At 40.5% G+C, this 19,995-nt stretch overlaps 1 protein-coding gene across 1 annotated transcript; it reads left to right on the top strand.

The window, feature by feature from the left end:
* The first annotated feature begins 3,598 nt into the window (after positions 1 to 3,598).
* LOC110511906 (zinc finger protein 501-like) lies at positions 3,599 to 10,520 on the top strand. Its single transcript, XM_036972671.1, has 4 exons — positions 3,599 to 4,180; positions 4,602 to 4,699; positions 4,835 to 5,012; positions 9,303 to 10,520. The coding sequence occupies exons 1-4, from the start codon at positions 3,967 to 3,969 to the stop codon at positions 10,076 to 10,078; spliced, it is 1,266 nt and encodes a 421-aa protein (XP_036828566.1). The 5' UTR covers positions 3,599 to 3,966; the 3' UTR covers positions 10,079 to 10,520.
* The last annotated feature ends 9,475 nt before the right edge of the window (positions 10,521 to 19,995 follow it).

Here is a 19,995-nt window from a genome sequence, read left to right as displayed (position 1 = left end):
TCACCAATAACATCTGCTAACCATGTGTATCTGACCAATAACATCTGCTAACCATGTGTATGTGACCAATAACATCTGCTAACCATGTGTATGTCACCAATAACATCTGCTAACCATGTGTATGTCACCAATAACATCTTCTAACCATGTGTATGTCACCAATAACATCTGCTAACCATGTGTATGTCACCAATAACATCTGCTAACCATGTTTATGTGACCAATAACATCTGCTAACCATGTGTATGTGACCAATAACATCTGCTAACCATGTGTATGTGACCAATAACATTTGATTTGATTTTAACAAAACAAATCCATGTGATGTTTGATCAATGTGGAAAACGGATTGGATTTGTAAAAATCCATCTACATAAGGTATTTTTATTAATTTTCACACAACTGGTAACCAGTGACTGGTGACATTTTGTGTTTCACCCAACTGGCAACCTAAATCCAATGACGGTGGACATTTTGTGTTGATTTCATGTTGAATTCACTTTAGTTGACGAATCAAAAAAATGTAAATAGAAACTAGATGTTGAACTGACATCTGTGCCCAGTGGGCTGGTTTGAATAAGCGGCAGGTGTTGGATCAATATCCACATTAGTAGCTAAATTTCCATGCAATTGTAACGGATGTGAAACGGCTAGCTTAGTTAGCGGTGCGCGCTAAATAATGTTTCAATTGGTGACGTTACTTGCTCTGAGACCTTGAAGTCGTAGTTCCCCTTGCTCTGCAAGGGCCGCGGTTTTTGTGGAGCGATGGGTAACGATGCTTCGAGAGTGACTGTTGATGTGTGCAGAAGGTCCCTGGTTCGCGCCCGGGTATGGGCGAGGGGACGGTCTAAAATTATACTGTTACACAATTTGCGACAGATTTTCATGTGAATATTCTTAAATCTGCATAAAACAATATACGCATTTTCCCACCGGAAATGTTTGCATCAAACAGGTTTATTGCGGATAAAAGTCTTTGCGTGATAAAGTAGTGCACGGAAAAAAATGTTTTCCTGTTGAATTCCCATGTACTGAATGAAAAATGTAAGTTAAATGGGTTTCCATTGCATTTTCAACTCTACTGATGGTTTTGAAAAACCGTTGAGTTATATAGCAAAAGTCCTCTTGTCCCGTGCACTGTAGCCAACAGCTCAAAGATACAGTGTTGGTAGGCTACCAACATGATGAGATTATTATGGATAAGAGCGACATTATTTTATTTGTCAAATGGCAACCAAGCATCAATCATCATCATGTCACCAGAAGAAGACCATCAAAATGTATTGGAAAGGAGCATCAAGCTCAACACATGAACTTTCACCACCCTGTGAAGTTCATCATTTATTTCATCTGTAGCCTAATAAACTGCATGGTTTCCCAAGTAGTAGTGGGAGGACCACACAATATATCATCGCGTGACTCCAAGTTAACTAAGATATGATCGTTATTAAATCAATATTTGCGCATAAAGGATTAATGCCGCCATTTCTCGTTTATACATTTTTACTGACACAAAAAGACCCCACCATGTCAAACGAAGTAACAAATCGTCTGTCGGCATTTAGAAAAGTATACAGGCATATCCTGTTTCCATCAGCCCGGTCATTACTTTGGAAATGGTTGGATCAATATCCACCTTCACGATATGGATGAAGCCTGATTTGGAATGTCTGAGTAGTTCTATATGATGTCATAATACACCCCTCCGATAATCAAGTGATGTTCACATGTGATGCATTTGCTCCATTGTTTACATTTAAGTTGGAGGCCCACTCTGATGATGTATGTCTTACATAGTGGTGCTTTAAATGAAAAGTATGGTGACATCTTAGTGGGGCTTGAAATGAATAGGATTATTAATCATAAACTCCTATAGCAACAATACACTGTGGCTTTGACTTCAAGAAGAGAATGGGCTGATGGGTGGTGGTGCTACTCTATAGGTTAGGCTGTCCAATATGAATGTTCAATACACACAATAGGTTGATCAGTAGCCAGTTAGCTCGCTAACACAGCTCGCTAACTCCAGGCATGGTAGTGGCAGCAGTGCACAACAACCACTGTTTACCCGAGCTTCCTGGGTGAAAAATAATTTGGCTATATAAAGAGGGCACGACAAACCCTATTCCCCCTCAGGAGACTGAAAAGGTTTGGCATGGGTCCTCAGATCACAACGCAGGGCCAGACGGATTACCAGGACGTGTACTCCATGCTGGAAAATGATGGTGGCCACACAAAATATTGACACTTTGGGCCCAATTTGGACATTTTCACTTAGGGGTGTACTCACTTTTGTTGCCAGCAGTTTAGACATTAATGGCTGTGTGTTGAGTTATTTTGAGGGGACAGCAAATTTACACTGTTATACAAGCTGTACACTCACTACTTTACATTGTAGCAAAGTGTCATTTCTTCAGTGTTGTCACGTGAAAAATCAAATTGATTTATATAGCCCTTCGTACATCAGCTGATATCTCAAAATGCTGTGCAGAAACCCAGCCTAAAACCCCAAACAGCAAGCAATGCAGGTGTAGAAGCACGGTGGCTAGGAAAAACTCCCTAGAAAGGCCAAAACCTAGGAAGAAACCTAGAGAGGAACCAGGCTATGTGGGGTGGCCAGTCCTCTTCTGGCTGTGCCGGGTGGAGATTATAACAGAACATGGCCAAGATGTTCAAATGTTCATAAATGATACAGGAGGTACCGGAACAGAGTCAATGTGGAGGGTATATACAGGAGGTACCGGAACAGAGTCAATGTGGAGGGTATATACAGGAGGTACCGGAACAGAGTCAATGTGGAGGCTATATACAGGAGGTACCAGTACAGAGTCAATGTGGCGGCTATATACAGGAGGTACCGGAACAGAGTCAATGTGGAGGGTATATACAGGAGGTACCGGAACAGAGTCAATGTGGAGGCTATATACAGGAAGTACCGGAACAGAGTCAATGTGGAGGCTATATACAGGTGTACCGGTACAGAGTCAATGTGGAGGCTATATACAGGAGGTACCGGTACAGCGTCAATGTGGAGGCTATATACAGGAGGTACCAGTACAGAGTCAATGTGGAGGCTATATACAGGGGGTACCGGTACAGCGTCAATGTGGAGACTATATACAGGAAGTACCGGAACAGAGTCAATGTGGAGGCTATATACAGGTGTACCGGAACAGAGTCAATGTGGAGGCTATATACAGGAAGTACCGGAACAGAGTCAATGTGGAGGCTATATACAGGTGTACCGGAACAGAGTCAATGTGGAGGCTATATACAGGAAGTACCGGAACAGAGTCAATGTGGAGGCTATATACAGGTGTACCGGTACAGAGTCAATGTGGAGGCTATATACAGGAGGTACCGGTACAGCGTCAATGTGGAGGCTGTATACAGGAAGTACCGGAACAGAGTCAATGTGGAGGCTATATACAGGAGGTACCGGAACAGAGTCAATGTGCGGGGACACAGGTGAGTCGAGGGATTCATTTTAAGCTTCTACGTCTGTGTACAGGAAAGTATTATTTGTAAGACGTAAGAGAAAATATATCTGCTTATTGTTAAATTATTATGACGTTCTTTCCAACACAAAAAGTGTAGTACCTATTGTTTCCAAACTGCGTTACCCACTCCAGCCAGCAGATGGCGATGTGCGTCTTTCAGGTGATGGTTCTTGCGTGACGTGTAATGGACTGGACGGGACGCTTCTTCAGGAACAACAAGACGCCAACTCTTTCAACCACCTCGGTAGCCTGCTAGACAACATAAAACTGAAAGATTGATTCTTTAGACCATGTTATTGTACATTAGCTAATCTCAGTGTTTTAGACAAATTTCGGTTGACGTATCTACTGGTGAACTTTAACCTAATGTGCTTGTTCAATTTGCAAACTTGTTAAAGATTGATACTGAGGTTAGCACTAGGCTAGTCGCTAATGCTAGCTAGCTAGCTAGCTAACATCCCTGACCATGAGCTCACTGAACTACTCCTCCCTTGCTAATGAAGAGGTCTGCTTTACGGAGAAAGAATCTTTCAGAATGAAAAAGGAGGAAGAGGAGGCTGTTATAGTGAAAGAAGAGAAAGAACCCTTTAGAGAGGAAGAGGGTGCTATCTCAATAAACGTGAAGGAGGAAGACGTTTTGAGAGTGAAAAAGGAGGAGACAGAAGATCCGATTGACACCAGTGAGTACTGTCTTAAAAACAGGGACACAAACTATGCAGTTGTTGAACTAATGTGGGGTTTTTAATGGGCATTCTTACTGTAGGAATTGTTAAATGGTCGATCTGCCATTGGTTCATATACTTTTGCGACTTTTCAGTTAGATGTATTGAATTCTCCATGTGGTCGACATTAAAGTTCCCCTCATCTAGTATAACAGTCTTAAAATTCAATATTGCTGCGTATGTTCTACTTAAAATATAAAAAAGGCACCCATTTTGTGGAACAACCCTTTTACATTTGCATCACAAATATGTTTTTAGGAAATCAAGATGAAAGTGGCCATTTGAGGCCCTTTTTAGACATATTCATGCCTCTTGTAAGACTGTGATTGTAATAGTAGATCATAAGTTTACCATCTGTTTGATGTTCTCATTCACACAGGAGAGAGACATGACTATGGTGGATCCTCTGCGGAGCCTCAACAACATCCTGATGCTGACGAGGCAGAGAAGAGTCTCTCCAGACCAGAACACCAGATGGTACAGCTTGGTCTGGTCTAGCATACAGCTTGCTCTATTGGGGTCTGGGCTGGGTTTCTGTAGAGCACTTTATGACAACAGTGACATCAGCATCCATAATGATGTGCATCTGTGTCCCCTCTTTATGGTTACTAGGACAACGCTAGCCCTTCCACCCTCCCGGAGTCCATGTGTCGTGCCTCTCCCAGTCGCACCTTACTGCTGGGTATGAAGAGGTTGTCTGTGCTGCTGGTGGACTTCAGGAAAACAACGGGGCTGAGTGGAACTGTGAGGGGAGGAGAAGAGATGAAAGGATCAGATTTGACTCATCAAAGTAAGTGCTGTAGTTTAGTTTGAACAAATACAACAGATCTGCCCATAGGTATCTGTTACCAGGACAACCAGTGGAGTTCTGTTAGTTGACAGGAAGATAGACTGGTGGATATGGATGTTATGAATATCATAACACTGAAAAAGGATTCTGCCAATGAAAAGAGAGAAACCAATAGACCATATAAAACCTTGATGAAAGTTAGCTTTAGAGAGAGAATTTCAAGATGATCCAATGTAAGGTGCTTGTTTTACAAAAACTTATCCTTAAAACATTATGGATATTACATTGCCTGTCCCAGTCAACCCCCCTATCTTTACAAGACTGTTGAACAGGCAAACTAAACTCTAGACACTGTTAATTAATTAACTAATACTGAGGAAAGCTGTGATCAGGTTTATAGGGAAGGACATTCAATAAACACAGCACTTAAAAATGACTGTTTGGCTGAGAGAAATTGATGATGATAAAAATATTGTTTGGACTGTTTTGTTAGACTTCAGTGCGACTTTTGACATTATCGATCGTAGTCTGCTGCTGAAAAAACGTATGGCTTTACACCCCCAGTTATGAAAACTTAGGACACTAAAGAGGCCTTTCTACTGAATCTGGAAACACCAAAAGAAAGATGCCCAGGGTCCCGTATGGCTTTACACCCCCTGCTATATTGTGGATAAAGTGTTAAATAAAAAAAAGCTAACCTTTATTTAACTAGGCAAGTCAGTTAAGAACAAATTCTTATTTTCAATGACGGCCTAGGACTGCCTTGTTCAGGGGCAGAACGACAGAGTTTTACCTTGTCATCTCGGGGATAAGATCCAGCAACCTTTTGGTTACTGGCCTACCGCTCTAACCACTAGGCTACCTGCCGCCCCAGAACTACCTGTCTAACAGAACACAGAGAATGTTATTTAATGGAAGCCTGTACAACACAATCAAGGTAGAATCAGGAATTCCCCAGGGCAGCTGTTTGGCACCTACCTTTTTCAATCTTTACCAACGACATGCCAACGACATTTGAGTAAAGCCAGTGTGTGTCTGTATGCGGATGACTCAACACTGTACACGTCAGCTACCACGGAAACTGAAATGACAGCAACACTTAACAAAGAGCTGCAGTGAGTTTCAGAATGGGTGGCAAGGAATAAGTTAGTCCTAAATATTTCAGATTACCTTAAATTACATGGCCTACTATGCTAATTCTGTAGCGGTATTGTTAGAGGGGGGTAAAGAAATATTTTGTTGGAGCGCCAGGCAGGTATTGACCCTAGTTATTAAAGTTAGTTATTACCTGTTATAACATGATTATTATTAAATATTATTAAAACTGAAAGGATGAGAGTAGAATAGAGTAGCGCTTCCAGACACATTCTAAACATTATGGAGTCTTAAAGGAGGACTGTAGCATCTAATGATGAAACATTATGGAGTCTTAAAGGAGGACTGTAGCATCTAATGATGAAACATTATGGAGTCTTAAAGGAGGACTGTAGCATCTAATGATGAATTACTATGGAGTCTGATGCTTTAAAGGAGAAGTTTACCCAAAATCCAGAAACTCCTAGGTGATTCCATACATTGAAACTAGTCATGTGGATTTTTTCCCTCTCTCTCCCTGTAGTGCTGTACTGAAACAGCTGCTCTCCCTCTCTCTCCCTGTAGTGTTGTACTGAAACAGCTGCAAAAACGTGACTCGTGACGTTGCTGGATGCGGGCCTCACTCTGCTGCTTTGCCAGTTAATTTGTTATTTTATTGAAGTTATGGCCTTTGTCTTTCACCTGGAGTTGTTTATTTATGTCTGAGAAAAAAAACACCTTTCAACTCATAAAACATATACAAAATAAACTCAGCAAAAATATTTACGGATCTTTTTCAGGACCCTGTCTTTCAAAGAAAATTCATAAAAATCCAAATAACATCACAGATCTTCATTGTAAAGGGTTTAAACACTGTTTCCCATGCTTGTTCAATGAGCCATGAACAATTAATGAACATGCACCTGTGGAACGGTCGTTAACCTGATGGGAAAGGTGTTCCGCTAGCGGAACCCCACGACAACATTCCGCTGAAAAGGCAGCGAGCGAAATTCAAAAATATTTTTTTGAAATATGTAACTTATGTAATATGTAATACAGCAAATGAAAGATAAACATCTTGTTAATCTACCCATGGTGTCCAGATTTCAAAAATGATTTACAGCGAAAGCACAACATATGATTATGTTAACTCATAGCCAAGTCCTAAAAACACACAGCCATTTTTCCAGCCAAAGTTAGCAGTCACAAAAAGCAGAAATATAGATAAAATGAATCACTAACCTTTGAGGATCTTCATCAGATGACACTCATAGGACATCATGTTACACAATACATGTATGTTTTGTTCGATAATGTGCATATTTATATCCAAAATCTCAGTTTGCATTGGCGCGTTACGTGCAGAAATGTTTTGATTCCAAAACATCTGGTGAATTTCCCAGAAATACTCATAAACATTGATAAAAGATGCAAGTGTTATTCACAGAATTAAAGATGGACTTATCCTCTATGCATCCGCGGTGTCAGATTTTAAAAAAAACTTTACGGAAAAAGCATAATCTGAGAACGGCGCTCAGTACCCAAAAACAGCCAAAGACAACTCCGCCATCTTGGAGTCAACATTAGTTTGAAAAAACACTAAAAATATTCACTTACCTTTGATGATCTTCATCAGAAGGCACTCCTAGGAATCCCAGTTCGACAATAAATGACTAATTTGTTCCATAAAGCCCATTTAGCCACTTGTTGTTAGCGTGTTCAGCCCAGTAATCCATCTTCATGAGGCGCGACCATTTCCTCCATGACAAAAACTCAAAAAAGTTCCGTTACAGGTCGTAGAAACAAGTCTGCAAAACATGTCTGCAATCAATCTTTAGGATGTTTTTAACATATCACCTATAAGGTTCCAACCGGAGAATTTCATTGTCTGAAGAAAAGCATTGGAACGGGAGCTAACTCTCTCGGGAGCGCGCGTCATGAGACCCAGGCTCTCTGCCAGACCACTCACTCAAATAGCTCCTATGAGCCCCTCCTTTATAGTTGAATCCTCAAAACAGGTTCTAAAGACGGTGACATCTAGTGGAAGCCATAGGAAGTGCAAGCACATCCATAACTATCAGGGATTTAAATAGGCACTGTTTTGAAATTCGACTTCTCACTTTCTGTTTGGATTTCTTCTCATGGCCTGCCATATGAGTTATGTTATACTCACAGGCATCATTCAAACAGTTTTAGAAACTTCAGTGTTTTCTATCCTGGTCTGGCGTCGTTATATGTGGTCTGTGGTTGTGAGGCCAGTTGGATATACTTCCAAATTCTCTAAAACGACATTGGAGACGGCTTCTGGTAGAGAATTGAACATTCAATTATCTGGTAACCGCTCTAGTGGATATTCCTGCAGTCAGCATGCCAATTGCACGCTCCCTCAAAACTTGAGACATCTGTGGCATTGTGTTGTGTGACAAAGCTGCACATTTTAGAGTGGCCTTTTAATATCCCCAGCACAAGGTGCACCTGTGTAATAATCAAGCTGTTCAATCAGCTTCTTGATATGCCACACCTGTCAGGTGGATGGATTATCTTGGCAGAGAATAAATGTTAACTAACAGGGATGTAAAAAATTCTGCAATCTTTTGTTTCAGCTCATGAAACATCCAACACTTTACATGTTGTGTTTATAATTTTGTTTATTGTAGTTACTATCAGTTTTAGGAACATCTTTCCAAATATTTCACCTTATTTTTTACTTTACCCAAAATATGACATCAGCGATAGTCAAAATGTTGAAAACCTGTGAACGTCTAAAACAAGAAATCGGGCCATTTAAACATTGTGTCGAACCCTTTCGACAAAGGGGAGATGTTACTGATGTGCTTTGTGTCTTCGAATTAAAAATTAGTTTTTGACTATCACACAAAATTACTTCTTTAGTTATTTTATGTTTAAGGAAGTGTGTAGGTCACATTCTGTATCATACAGCCATGAAAGTTATATATTTAGAACCACCTGTTCAATTGGAATATAGCAAACTCTGTGTCTTCAGTGTGCTAGAACTGTTTAGTTTTTTGTGTTCTGACTTGTAAAACAGGATGAATAAAATAAGTAGTGTAAACATATAAGTAATTACCAGGAAGCTCTACATGTGTTTTGCCTCAGGTTATTGAGAGATCTGGGATTTACTCTCGTAGCACTGTTGTTTTATGATGTGGAGATTTCATTTGGGTCTCTATTTAAAAAAAACACTGTCTTTGGCAGGAGAAAGACCAGACTCAGAGGAACCAGAGCCAGGGACGTCCAAACCAGCAAGACGACACCAGTGCTCCCACTGTGGAAAGGGTTGGAACAAGTTAAGTGAGCTTAAACGACATGAGATAATACACACAGGGGAAAAGCCTTATGACTGCTTCCAGTGTGGAAAGAGTTTTAAAGATTTAGGGAACCTGAAACGACATGAGAGAATTCACACAGGGGAGAAGCCTTACCACTGCTCCCAGTGTGGCAAGTTTTTCAACCAGTCAGGGGAGCTGAAACGGCACGAGAGAATTCACACAGGGGAGAAGCCTTACCACTGCTCCCAGTGTGGCAAGTTTTTCAACCAGTCAGGGGAGCTGAAACGGCACGAGAGAATTCACACAGGGGAGAAGCCTTACCACTGCTCCCAGTGTGGAAAGAGTTTTAACCTTTTAGGGAACCTGATACGGCATGAGAGAATACACACAGGGGAGAATCCTTTCTACTGCTCCCAGTGTGGAAAGTGTTTCAACTGGTTAGAGGATCTGAAAGAGCATGAGAGAATACACACAGGGGAGAAGCCTTTTTACTGCTCCCAGTGTGGAAAGTTTTTCAGCCAGTCAGGGGGGCTGAAACATCATGAGAGAATTCACACAGGGGAGAAGCCTTACCACTGCTCCCAGTGTGGAAGGAGTTTTAGCCAGAAAAACAACCTGAACCAACACGAGAAAATACACAGAGGGGAAATGCATTACCACTCCTCCCAGGGTGCAAAGCATTTGCCCATTAAGGAAGCCTGAAAGAACATGACACAGAGGAGAAGGCTTTACAGAAGCTCAGACTTTGGGAAAACATATTACTCATAACAATCACTTAAACGTCATTAGAGAATCCACACAGGAAAGAGAAATTACTTCTCTTAGCATGTATATTTCACATCTCATTGACCTACAATTCATCAGAGAACATACACAGTGCACCTGTTGTCTTATATTGTTGCCTTATAATGTGTTTACCTGTTTTTACCAGATGAAATTGCTTCTTCCAATTATTGATAAACATGTACCTGTTAAGAAACTGACTGTTAGAACTGTTAAGGCTCAGAAGCCAAAGAAATTCCCCTACCCAAGAGTGGTAAAGCGGCCTTTACTGGTTCTAACAGCAGACCTATAAACTTGCTGCCAGCTCTTAGCAACCTGTTGGAAATTGTGTTTGAACAAATACAATGCTATTTCTCTGTAAACAACTGAACAACAGACTTTCAGCATGCTTATAGAGAAGGGCACTCAACATGTACTGCACTGACACAAATGACTGATGATTGGTTGAGTGAAATTGATAAGAAGATTGTGGGAGCTCTATTGTTAGATTTCAGTGCAGCCTTTGATATTATTGACCATAACCTGTTGTTTAGGAATGTTTTTGCTATGGCTTTTCAACCTCTGCCATAATGTGGATTCAGAGCTATCTATCTAATAGAACTCAGAGGGTTTTTAATGGAAGCTTCTCTAATGTCAAACATATGAAGTGTGATGTACCGCAGGGCAGCTCTCTAGGCCCTCTACTCTTTTCTATTTTTACCAATGGCCTGCCACTGGCATTAAACAAAGCATGTGTGTCCATGTATGCTGATGATTCAACGATATAAGCACCAGCAACTTGAGGAGACTAAATTACTTGGCATTACTTAGATTGTAAACTGATATTATCTGTTTGATACTGCTGTACTGTTGGACTTAGAAGCACAAGCATTTCACTACACTCACAATAACATCTGCTAACCATGTGTATGTGACCAATAACACCTGCTAAACATCTGTATGTGACCAATAACATCTGATAACCATGTGTATGTGACCAATAACATCTGCTAACCATGTGTATTTGACCAGTAACATCTGCTAACCATGTGTATGTGACCAATAACATCTGATAACCATGTGTATGTGACCAATAACATCTGCTAACCATGTGTATGTGACCAATAACATCTGCTAACCATGTGTATTTGACCAATAACGAAGAAGACCATCAAAATGTATTGGAAAGGAGCATCAAGCTCATCACCTCCACTTTCACCACCCTGTGAAGTTCATAATTTATTTAATCTGTAGCCTAATAAACTGCATGGGTTCCCAAGTCGTTGTGGGAGGACCACACAATATATAATCACGTGACTCCAAGTTAACTAAGATATGATCGTTATTAAATCAATATTTCTGCATAAAGGATTAATGCCGCCATTTCTCATTTATACATTTTTACTGACACAAAAAGACCTCACCATGTCAAACGAAGTAACAAATCGTCTGTCGGCATTTAGAAAAGTATACAGTCATATCCTGTTTCCATCAGCCCGGTCATTACTTTGGAAATGGTTGGATCAATATCCACCTTCATGATATGGATGAAGCCTGATTTGGAATGTCTGAGTAGTTCTATCTGATGTCATAATACACCCCTCCGATAATCAAGTGATGTTCAGATGTGATGCATTTGCTCCATTGTTTACATTTAAGTTGGAGGCCCACTCTGATGATGTATGTCTTACATAGTGGGGCTTTAAATGAAAAGTATGGTGACATGTTAGTGTGGCTTATAATGAATAGGATTATTAATCATAAACTCCTATAGCAACAATACACTGTGGCTTTGACTTCAAGAAGAGAATGGGCTGATGGGTGGTGGTGCTACTCTATAGGTAAGGCTGTTCAATATGAATGTTCAATACACACAATAGGTTGATCGGTAGCTAGTTAGCAAGCTGTCCAGTCTAATACAAATGTTCAATACACACAATAGGTTGATCAGTAGCCAGCTAGCTGCTACGTCTTTAGCCGGACAGCTAGCTAACATGGCTAGCTATCAACAAAGTCAAAATGGACTCCAGGCCTGGTGGTGGCAGTAGTGCAAATACAACCACTGTTTACCGGAGCTTCCTGAGTGAAAAATAATTTGGCTATATAAAGAGGGCACGACAAACCCTAATCCCCCTCAGGAGACTGAAAAGGTTTGGCATGGGTCCTCAGATCACAACGCAGGGCCAGACGGATGACCAGGACGTGTACTCAGAGCATGTGCTGACCAACTGGAAACTGTCTTCACTGACATGTTCAACCTCTCCCTGTCTGTAATACCAACATGTTTCAAGCAGACCACCATAGTCCCTGTGCCCTAGGACACCAAGGTAACCTACCTAAATGACTACCGACCCATGTCACTCACGTATGTAGCCATGAAGTGCTTTGAAAGGCTGGTCATCTCTGTGAAGATGGGAGAACCTTCCAGAAGGACAACCACCTCTGCAGCACTCTGCCAGTCTGGCCTTTATGGTAGAGTGGCCAGACGGAAGCCACTCCTCAGTAAAAGGCACATGACAGCCCACTTAGAGTTTGCCAAAAGGCACCCAAAAGATTCTCAGACCATGAGAAACAGGATTCTCTGTTCTGATGAAATCAAGATTGTACAATGGCCTGAATGCCAAGCGTGACGTCTGGAGGAAACCTGGCACCCTCCCTACGGTGAAGCATGGTGGTGGCAGAATTATGCTGTGAGGATGTTTTTCAGCGGCAGGGACTGGAAGGCTAGTCACAATTGAGGCAAAGATGAACAGAGTAAAGGACAGAGAGATCCTTGATGAAAACCTGCTCCAGAGATCTCAGGACCTCAAACTGGGGCGAAGGTTCACCTTCCAACAGGACAACGACCCTAAGCACACAGCCAAGATAACACAGGAGTGACTTCAGGACAAGTCTCTGAATGTCCTTGAGTGGCCCAGCCAGAGCCCGGACTTAAACCTGATCGAACATCTCTGGAGAGACCTGAAAATAGCTGTGCAGCAACATTCCCAATCCAACCTGACAGAGTTTGAGAGGATCTGCAGAGAAGAATGGGAGAAGCTACCCAAATACAGGTGTGCCAAGCTTGTGTTGTCATACCCAAGAAGGCTTGAGGCTGTAATCACTGCCAAACGTGCTTCAACAAAGTACAGAGTAAAGGGTCTGACGTCGGTGTAACGTAACAAAATCTGGATTTCCGAATGCTGTCCTCTCCAAATGTAGCTGTATTTTATTGGTTGGAATTGTTTTAAGATGGCCATACTGTGGATTATTTAGCTGTTTGATGTTTAATTCTAGAACCCCTTTAGGTATAAATATATATATATATATGTGTGTGTGTAATACCAGTCAAAAGTTTGGACACTTCTAGAATTAAACATCAAACAGCTAAATTTAATTATTATTATTATTATTATTATTATTATTAATTATTCATTATTATTATTATTAATTATTATTATTATTTATGACAAAAACAACCTGAGGATTGAAGATGTCCCTTGGGGGTATCCGTACCTATGTAGGACATGCGAGGGTTAGGTTAATAAACAGGCTGGAGCTAGAACCTCGTTGTTGCGCGTCCTTATTTTAGATCATACTACATGGTGTCAGAAGTGGTTGTAAAATTCACATAAACGTGAAGGAAGTACCAAGTAAATCATACATTCAGGCTGTTTCAAAGCAGGGAGGGGACAGTGTTGGAGATAAAACAGCGCATATCATTATTTTGCTAGCTAACGAGCAAGGACTAAGTTACTGCTAAGCAACATGTTGCAAGAGGAAGAAGCTGGCGGGATTTCAGGGTTTGCGACTCCAAGTTCAACGGGCTCTGGCGCAAACACGGACAGGCCAGTGGCTTGTGCTGACGGAGAATTAAATGGATCAGGCACTTTGATGAGCTTCGGATGTTTTCACTCACGAGACTCCCAGTTAGATAGCAAATGTTCCTTTTTTCCAAAAATACTATTTTTGTAGCCAAAATAACTCCGTTAGTTCTTCACGTTTGGCTGAGAATTCGACCGGAAATTGTGGTCACGACAAACATGGCAAACGTTGTTTATAATCAATCCTCAAGGTGTTTTTCAAATATCTATTCGATAATATATCAACCGGGACAGATGGCTTCTTAGTAGGAAAGAGAGAAACAATGGCTGCATTTGTCTTTTACGCACAAAACACTGAGAGACTCCAGCTGACCACTGACGCAATGTTGACGTTCAGGCTCATTTTTCAAACTAAAAGCCTGAAACTATGTATTGTGACACTAGACACATTAGGGAAGCCATAGAAAAAGGAATCTGGTTGATATCTCATTCACTGCTCAATAGGGACGCATAGGAACGCAGAGCTTTCTAAATAAGAGTCCCTTCCTGCAATATCAGTTCTGTTATGCTCAGACAATATTTTTACAGTTTGAAAATGTAGAGTGTGTTCTATCCTAAGCTGTCAATTATATGCATATTCTAGCATCTTGTCCTGACAAAATAGCCTGTTTACTTTGGGAACGTTATTTTTCCAAAAATGAAAATACTGCCCCCTAGATTCAACAGGTTAACTACAGTGCCGTTAAAGACTATTTTGAAACACATTTTGTAGGGAGACACGACATTATTTTTGAGAGAGCTAGGTTTAATATACAGGAGCAGAGTGAAACCACCGACAGTTTGATCACAGCTGTTCACAAACTACATTATCGAACAAAACAAACATTTATTGTTTAACATGGAGACCTGGGAGTGACACCAGATGATCAGAGGTAAGTGATTAATTTTAATCGCTATTTCTGACACCTCTCCTTGGTTGGAAAATGGCTGTATGGTTCTGTGGCTAGGGGCTGACCTAACAATTGTTTGGTGTGCTTTCGCCGTAAAGCCTATTTGAAACAGGACAATATGGCTGGATTTACAACAAGTTTATCTTTAAAATGGTGTATAATACTTGTATGTTTGAGGAATTTTAATTATGGGGTTTTTAATCTGGCGCCCTGCAATTTCACTGGCTGTTGTCGAGGTGGGACGCACTTGTACCAGAGAGGTTAACAAGAAATTTGTGGAGTGGTTGAAAAACGAGTTTTAAGGACTCCAAACTAAGTGTAGGTGGTCATTGGTCCAAGACCCTTCATGGGCTAATTCAGGTCTTGTATAGCCAATACGTAATGTAGAATTATGAAACATGTTTGGTTGCCTTCTAGAGTGTCTGAGGATTGCACAGAAACCGAACTTGACCGTGTTAAGCTATGTTTGATTGCTAACAAAATTTGATTTCATAAAATTGTTTTGTTGCAAGTTGAAAGAATCGGAATTCATGCAGAATACTGTTTACAACACGGATCGTGTTAGGATATACATGTCCTTTTGTCAATTAAAATAACATTAAATTTATCATAAATACAGTGTAGACATGTAGAAAACGCTTTTACAATTATGTTAGCACAGCTGAAAACTGTTGTTCTGATTAAAGAAGCAATAAAACTGGCCTTTAGACTAGTTGAGTATCTGGAGCATCAGCATTTGTGGCTTTGATTGTTGATGTTATTTTAATGGACCAAAAAAATGATTTTCTTTCAAAAACAAGGACATTTCTAAGTGACCCCAAACTCTTCAACAGTAGTGTATATATAGAAATACATGTTTAAAATTTGCATCAATTGATTGGTGAAAAGAACAGGTGGCTAAAGTCAAACAAGATTTTTATTAGTCGGGGACAGCCCCACTGGTAAAAGATACTAGTCCATCTTCATGTCAACTAACAGAACTCTGCTGGTTGTCCTGGTAACAGATACCAGTGGGAAGATCTATTATATTTGTTCAAACTAAACTACAGCACTTACTTTGATGAGTCAAATCTGATCCTTTCTTCTCTTCTCCTTCTCTCACAGTTCCACTCAGCCCTGTTGTTTTCCTGCAGTCCACCAGCAGCACAGACAACCTCTTCCTACCCAGCAGTAAGGTGCTACCGGAAGAGGCACGAAACGGGGACTCCGGGAGGGAGCGTTGTCCTGGTAACCATAAAGAGGGGACACAGACACATATCATTATGGATGCTGATGTCACTGTTGAAAAAGTGCTTTACAGAAGCCCAGACCAGACCCTGAGAGCAAGCTGTATGCTAGACAAAACCAAGCTGTACCATCTGGTGTTCTGATCTGGAGAGACTCTTCTCTACTTTGTCAGCATCAGGATGTTGTTGAGGCTCCCCAGAGGATCCACAATAGTCATGTCTGTCTCCTGTGTGAATGAGAACATCAAACAGATGTTAAACTTATCAACTTCTATTGCAATCACAGAGTCTTACAGGAGGAATGAATACATATCTAAAAGGGGACTAAATTAGCCACTTTAATTGTGTTTTTTTATATATTTGTGATCAGTGGTGTAAAGTACTTCAGTAAAAATACTTTAAAGTACTATTTAAGTAGCTTTCCGGGGAATCTGTACTTTACTATTTTTGACTAATTGTACTTTTACTTCACTACGTACATAAAGAAAATGTACTTTTTACTCCATACATTTCCCTGACACCCAAAAGTACTCATTACATTTCGAAGGCTTAGCAGGACAGGAAAATGGTCCAATTCACTCACTAATCAAGAGAACATCCCTGGTAATCATTACTGGCTCTGATCTGGCGGACTCACTAAACACACGTTTCAATTGTAGATTGTCAGAGAGTTGGAGTGTGTCCCTGACTATCCGTCAATAAAATAAAAACAAACAAGAAAATGGCACCATCTGGTTTGCTTAATATAAGGAATTTGAAATGATTTATATACTTTTGATACTTCAGTATATTTTAACTTTTACTCAAGTAGTATTTTACTGGGTGACTCACTTTTACTTGGGTACTTTTCCCACCACTGTGATGCAAATGTAAAAGGGCCGTTCCACAAAATGGGGGCATTTTGCGTCCACTTGATATTTTAAGTAGAAATGCACTATATATTATATTTTAAAACCCGGCTATACTAGAATAAGTGCACTTTAATATAGACCACATAGAGAATTCAATAAATCCATTTTTGAAGTTCCAAAAATATATGTACCGATGGCAGATTGCCCCTTAATAAACAACTCCTACAGTACTGAACAACATATTCAAGTGTAGAACTTCAGTATAATGCCCCTTTAAAAACAACTGCATAGTTTGTGCCCGTTTTTAAGACAGTACTCACTGGTGGTAATCGGATCTTCAGTCTCATTTTTCACTCCCAAAACGTCTTCCTCTTTTATTGAGATTTCCTCCTCTTTTACTCCAAAAGGGTCTTCCTCCTCTTTCAATTTTACGGCATCTTCCTCCTTTTTGATTCTGAAAGCTTCTACCTCTTTTTCCACTTTGACAACCTCGTTCCCATATTCCTCTTTCACTATAATATCATCCTCTTGTTTCAATGTGATAGCCTCCTTATTCATTCTTCTAGCTTCTTTGCCTCCTTTCACCAGTTTCTTTCTCCGTCTAGATTAGTGAGTTTATGCTCCGGGAGATTAGCCTAGTGCAGTATCAATGTAACACATTTGCTAATTTAACAAGCAAATTACGTTTAAATGAACCAGTAGATATGTAAACAGAATTATGTTGAAAACACTAAGAGTAATATACACAAGATTGGTCTAAAGAGCTCCAATGTTTCGGTTTTAGGTTTGCTAGCAAAGCACAGCGTGGTTAAATCAGAAGCCTTTTGTCGCGGTCGAAGAAGCCTCCTGTCCCGTCCACTAGAATATACGTCACGCAAGAAGCATCACCTGAAAAATTCATATCGCCATCTGCTGACTGGAGTGGGTAACGCAGACTGGAAAATATGAATTACAACGTTCAGTCTGGCAAGCAATGTCATAAGAAGTCATTTAAAAATAACCAGATGTTATGTTCTTACTTCTTACAGCCAATACTTTCCTCCAGGATTGGCCTGCCTATTAAGCAGGATTAGGTATGTATATAGACTCTCTTTTTTTTCTACTGTGTTATTGACTTGTTAATTGTTTACTCCATGTGTAACTCTGTGTTGTCTGTTCACACTGCTATGCTTTATCTTGGCCAGGTCGCAGTTGTAAATGAGAACTTGTTCTCAACTAGCCTACCTGGTTAAATTAAAGGTGACAGATAGAATAGTGTGGCATACTCTGAGCTGCATTGACCAAGGCTCATCGCGAACAACACATAACACATAACCTATGGTGGCATATGGGCTATTTAGGCGAGTGTTGGTGTCTCCCATCTCCACAGAGGAACCCTAGATCTCTGTCAGAGTGACCATCAAGTTCTTGGTAACCTCCCAGACCAAGGCCCTTCTCCCCTGATTGCGCAGTTTGGCCAGGCGGCCAGCTCTAGGAAGAGCCTTGGTGGTTCCAAACTTTTCCTTTTAAGAACGATGGTAGCCACTGTGTTCTTTGGGAACTTCAATGCAGCATATTTTTTGTTGTTGTCTCCCTTCCCCATATCTGTGCCGGCGCTCTACGGACAATTCCTTCCACTTCATGGCTTGGTTTTTGCTCTGACTTGCGCTGTAAACTGTGGGACCTTATATAGACAGGTGTGTGCCTTTCCAAATCATGTCCAATCAACTGAATTTACCACAGGTGGACTCCAATCAAGTTGTAGAAACATCTCAAGGATGATCAATGGAAACAAGATGCACCTGAGCTCAATTTCGATTCTCATAGCAAAGGGTCTGAATACTTATGTAAATAAGTTATTTCTGTTTAAAAATACATTTACATTTGTAATACTTTCTAAAGGCACTGTATGTATAAACATATTTTCCTTTGTTTTCCACTAACCCTATCACCCCTTCCCTAATTGGAGGAAACGAATGCACAACAACTTTCAGGCTTCTATGTCCAGCTTATACATACTATGTACATTTTACAGACAATGTGTTATACAATAGTTATATTTAGTTTGTTTTTAATCCTATCCTTCAGTTACCCTAAACCTCTCCCATCTATCTCTGAAGACCATCCAGTCCTATCCTTCAGTTACCCTAAACCTCTCCCATCTATCTCTGAAGACCATCCAGTCCTATCCTTCAGTTACCCTAAACCTCTCCCATCTATCTCTGAAGACCATCCAGTCCTATCCTTCAGTTACCCTAAACCTCTCCCATCTATCTCTGAAGACCATCCAGTCCTATCCTTCAGTTACCCTAAACCTCTCCCATCTATCTCTGAAGACCATCCAGTCCTATCATTCAGTTACCCTAAACCTCTCCCATCTATCTCTGAAGACCATCCAGTCCTATCCTTCAGTTACCCTAAACCTCTCCCATCTATCTCTGAAGACCATCCAGTCCTATCCTTCATTTACCCTAAACCTCTCCCATCTATCTCTGAAGACCATCCAGTCCTATCCTTCAGTTACCCTAAACCTCTCCCATCTATCTCTGAAGACCATCCAGTCCTATCCTTCATTTACCCTAAACCTCTCCCATCTATCTCTGAAGACCATCCAGTCCTATCCTTCAGTTACCCTAAACCTCTCCCATCTATCTCTGAAGACCATCCAGTCCTATCCTTCAGTTACCCTAAACCTCTCCCATCTATCTCTGAAGACAACCCCATTTGATTTCTATTTGCCATATATTTTTAACTGTGCTGTTTCACAAAAGTTCTTGACCTTTATATTCTCATAGTTGATAGTAAATTAAAAATAAACATGTTTGCTGAAAGTATTATTATATTATTGATCAATTGACTATGACTTTTCAAATCCCCCAGTAGTGCTGTCTGCAGAGTTAGCTCCAGGTAAATGTTGCCATTCCTTGACATGCGACCAAAACCAATACAATGTTCTATAAATGGGGGATACAATTAACCTCTCTGCAGATTTAGCTGCGAAGAGATATAATCATTAGATCATTTGTTTTAGTACTGTCCATATGTAGC

This window comes from Oncorhynchus mykiss, unplaced genomic scaffold (assembly GCF_013265735.2).
Source record: "Oncorhynchus mykiss isolate Arlee unplaced genomic scaffold, USDA_OmykA_1.1 un_scaffold_189, whole genome shotgun sequence".
Lineage (NCBI taxonomy): Eukaryota > Metazoa > Chordata > Actinopteri > Salmoniformes > Salmonidae > Oncorhynchus > Oncorhynchus mykiss.
Note: the sequence above shows the minus strand (reverse complement) of the source record. Positions and strands in the feature narration are given on the sequence as shown.

Bases quoted from the DNA above. Each gene is read 5' to 3' on its own strand.
- LOC110511906 (XM_036972671.1), top strand. From the start codon at position 3,967: ATGAGCTCACTGAACTACTCCTCCCTTGCTAATGAAGAGGTCTGCTTT. The intron at 4,181-4,601 runs GTGAGTACTGTC...TCATTCACACAG, and splicing joins AGAAGATCCGATTGACACCA to GAGAGAGACATGACTATGGT. The intron at 4,700-4,834 runs GTACAGCTTGGT...TATGGTTACTAG, and splicing joins CCAGACCAGAACACCAGATG to GACAACGCTAGCCCTTCCAC.